The sequence below is a fragment of the Tupaia chinensis genome, unplaced genomic scaffold, assembly GCF_000334495.1.
Source record: "Tupaia chinensis unplaced genomic scaffold, TupChi_1.0 Scaffold000101_1, whole genome shotgun sequence".
Taxonomy (NCBI): Eukaryota; Metazoa; Chordata; class Mammalia; order Scandentia; family Tupaiidae; genus Tupaia; species Tupaia belangeri.
Window position 1 is genome coordinate 6,453,419 of NW_006159565.1, and position 1,995 is coordinate 6,455,413.

A 1,995-nucleotide genomic window follows, 5' to 3' on the forward strand; every position below is an offset into this window, starting at 1 on the left:
TCTCTGGTCAAATTAAAATAAATAAATAAATAAAGTTAAATAAAATAATTAAAAAAAAGAAATTAAAATAATATTTTGATGCCTAAAAATCAATCTCTTCAAAATGAAAAGTAAATAAATAAATAGAAAGCTAGCATTGGCTTATTTTCTTTCTTTTAGCTAGATAGTTGAAAATAAAAATTAAGAAGAAAGAAAAGAAGACTGAAAGAAGAAAGGGAGAAGAGAGAAATGTTACTAAAGTATCATTGAGAAGAGCAGATTACACCGATTACACTGACTTTCTCAAAACTTTGCAATGAATGACACGTTTCTGAAATTGATATGACTTTTCATTTTCCTCCGAAGTCCTTCATTAAGGGTTATAGGGGACACAATTTGTTTTATGGCTTTTTCGTTGCTGTTGTTTTCTGCCTCCTTATCTTAAAATGCTCAGCAGTGCCAAATGTGCTGAAATTTCATTGAGCAGCATGTTGTAAAACAATACACTCCATGTTTATTCAGCGAGACTTTGCACTGGGGAACATTTAAGGCTGAAGTTTTCTAACTGAAGAATGAACAAAGACATGGCATTATCATTTATCTAACTTCATCACTTTCTAGCAAATGAAAACATGGCAGCTTTCAATGGCAGGGAATTCATTTTGAAGGGCAGTAGTTCAAGTGGTTAAAGAAATAGATCTTTCTTTGCTGCACTCAGCCCAATATTCATCATCTTAACCCTACTCCAATTTTTGCAGAAACGTAAAATGATTCCCAATATTTTTCCAACTCAAAATAATTTATATACGTATGTATCTATAAATTAATGTAATAATTTATATTTTATATATACTAAATTATATATTTGTATACACACACATGTATATTTTTAAAGAATCATGTCTTTTTTGGGACCAGCAGTTAGCATAATGGCTATGTCGCTCGACTCACACGTAGTCGACCACAGTTCGTGTCCCGGACCTGGTGGCTTAAAACTCACGCCGGGCGCATGTGTGCGTGTTCCCAAGATCCAGAAAGGAGAACAGAGGAGAAGGGATTGTGGCGTGACCATCCCCCCTGGGGGGGGGGATTTCTCGCTTTCTGTCTCTCTGTCTCTCTCTGTCTGTCTGGCGAGCGCATGCACCCTATAGCAAAAACCTCTCCAAAAACAAAAAAAGAATTATGTCTGGGACACGAACCGCGGTCGACTACGTGGGAGTCTAGTGACATAGCCATTACGCTAACTGCTGGTCCCAAGAATTATGCTTATATAAGGGCATAAGGCAATAGTTTTCAAATTTCTCAGTTTATAGGACCCTTAGCCTCTCAGTCACTTTTTCATGCTGCCTTTTAAAGGGAAAAAAATAAATTATTACACACACACACACACACACACACACACATATTATAAAGGAATTACATATATTCATATATCTATATATATTTCTTTAAGTATTGAAGTCTAAACAACTTAGTATTTATGTAATGAGTCCATAGCCATTTGAAAAAGTCATATACATAAATTTTTAAAAATACCATTTTTATTTAACCTTAAGTAAGCACAAATGTTTGGTAATGGAATGATGCTCCTGTTAGCCCCACGTTACCTGTGAACCTTGGAGTCTGCCATCCATGTTTCCTGTTCCACACAGGTTTTGCTCTTTATCATAGCAGCAGTCAACTGTCCCACTTGGAAATAAAATGGCATTTTAGAAAGAAAAGTTGTACAATCTAATTTTGAAACCAGGGCCTACTTTAAAACAACCATTTAAGAGTTCCTAACAGATGTCGAGGATCTGTTCTATTTCATTTCTCTTGTTTTCATTTTTGTTTTTCTCCAAAAATGTTCAAGCATCCTGTCCTAAACTATGAGTTAGCAATGAGCCCTAAGGACCTTGGAATATAGTTTGGGAGGCACAGGCTAAGGTAATTGAGCTTCATCCTGAAAACTATGCGCTGGGTCTAAGGGTCTCTAATTGGAGGGAAAAGGTATATACTATGATCAAGTGTGTGTGT

At 35.6% G+C, this 1,995-nt stretch overlaps 1 protein-coding gene across 1 annotated transcript in view; it reads right to left on the bottom strand.

The window, feature by feature from the left end:
* Positions 1 to 1,995, bottom strand: part of LOC102484555 (mono-ADP ribosylhydrolase 2) — a 1,480,331-nt gene that overhangs the window by 28,934 nt on the left and 1,449,402 nt on the right. The window contains exon 8 of the mRNA XM_006143678.3: positions 1,587 to 1,668. Within this exon, the coding sequence (XP_006143740.1) occupies positions 1,587 to 1,668 (82 nt within the window). The remainder of the gene's footprint in view (positions 1 to 1,586; positions 1,669 to 1,995) is intronic.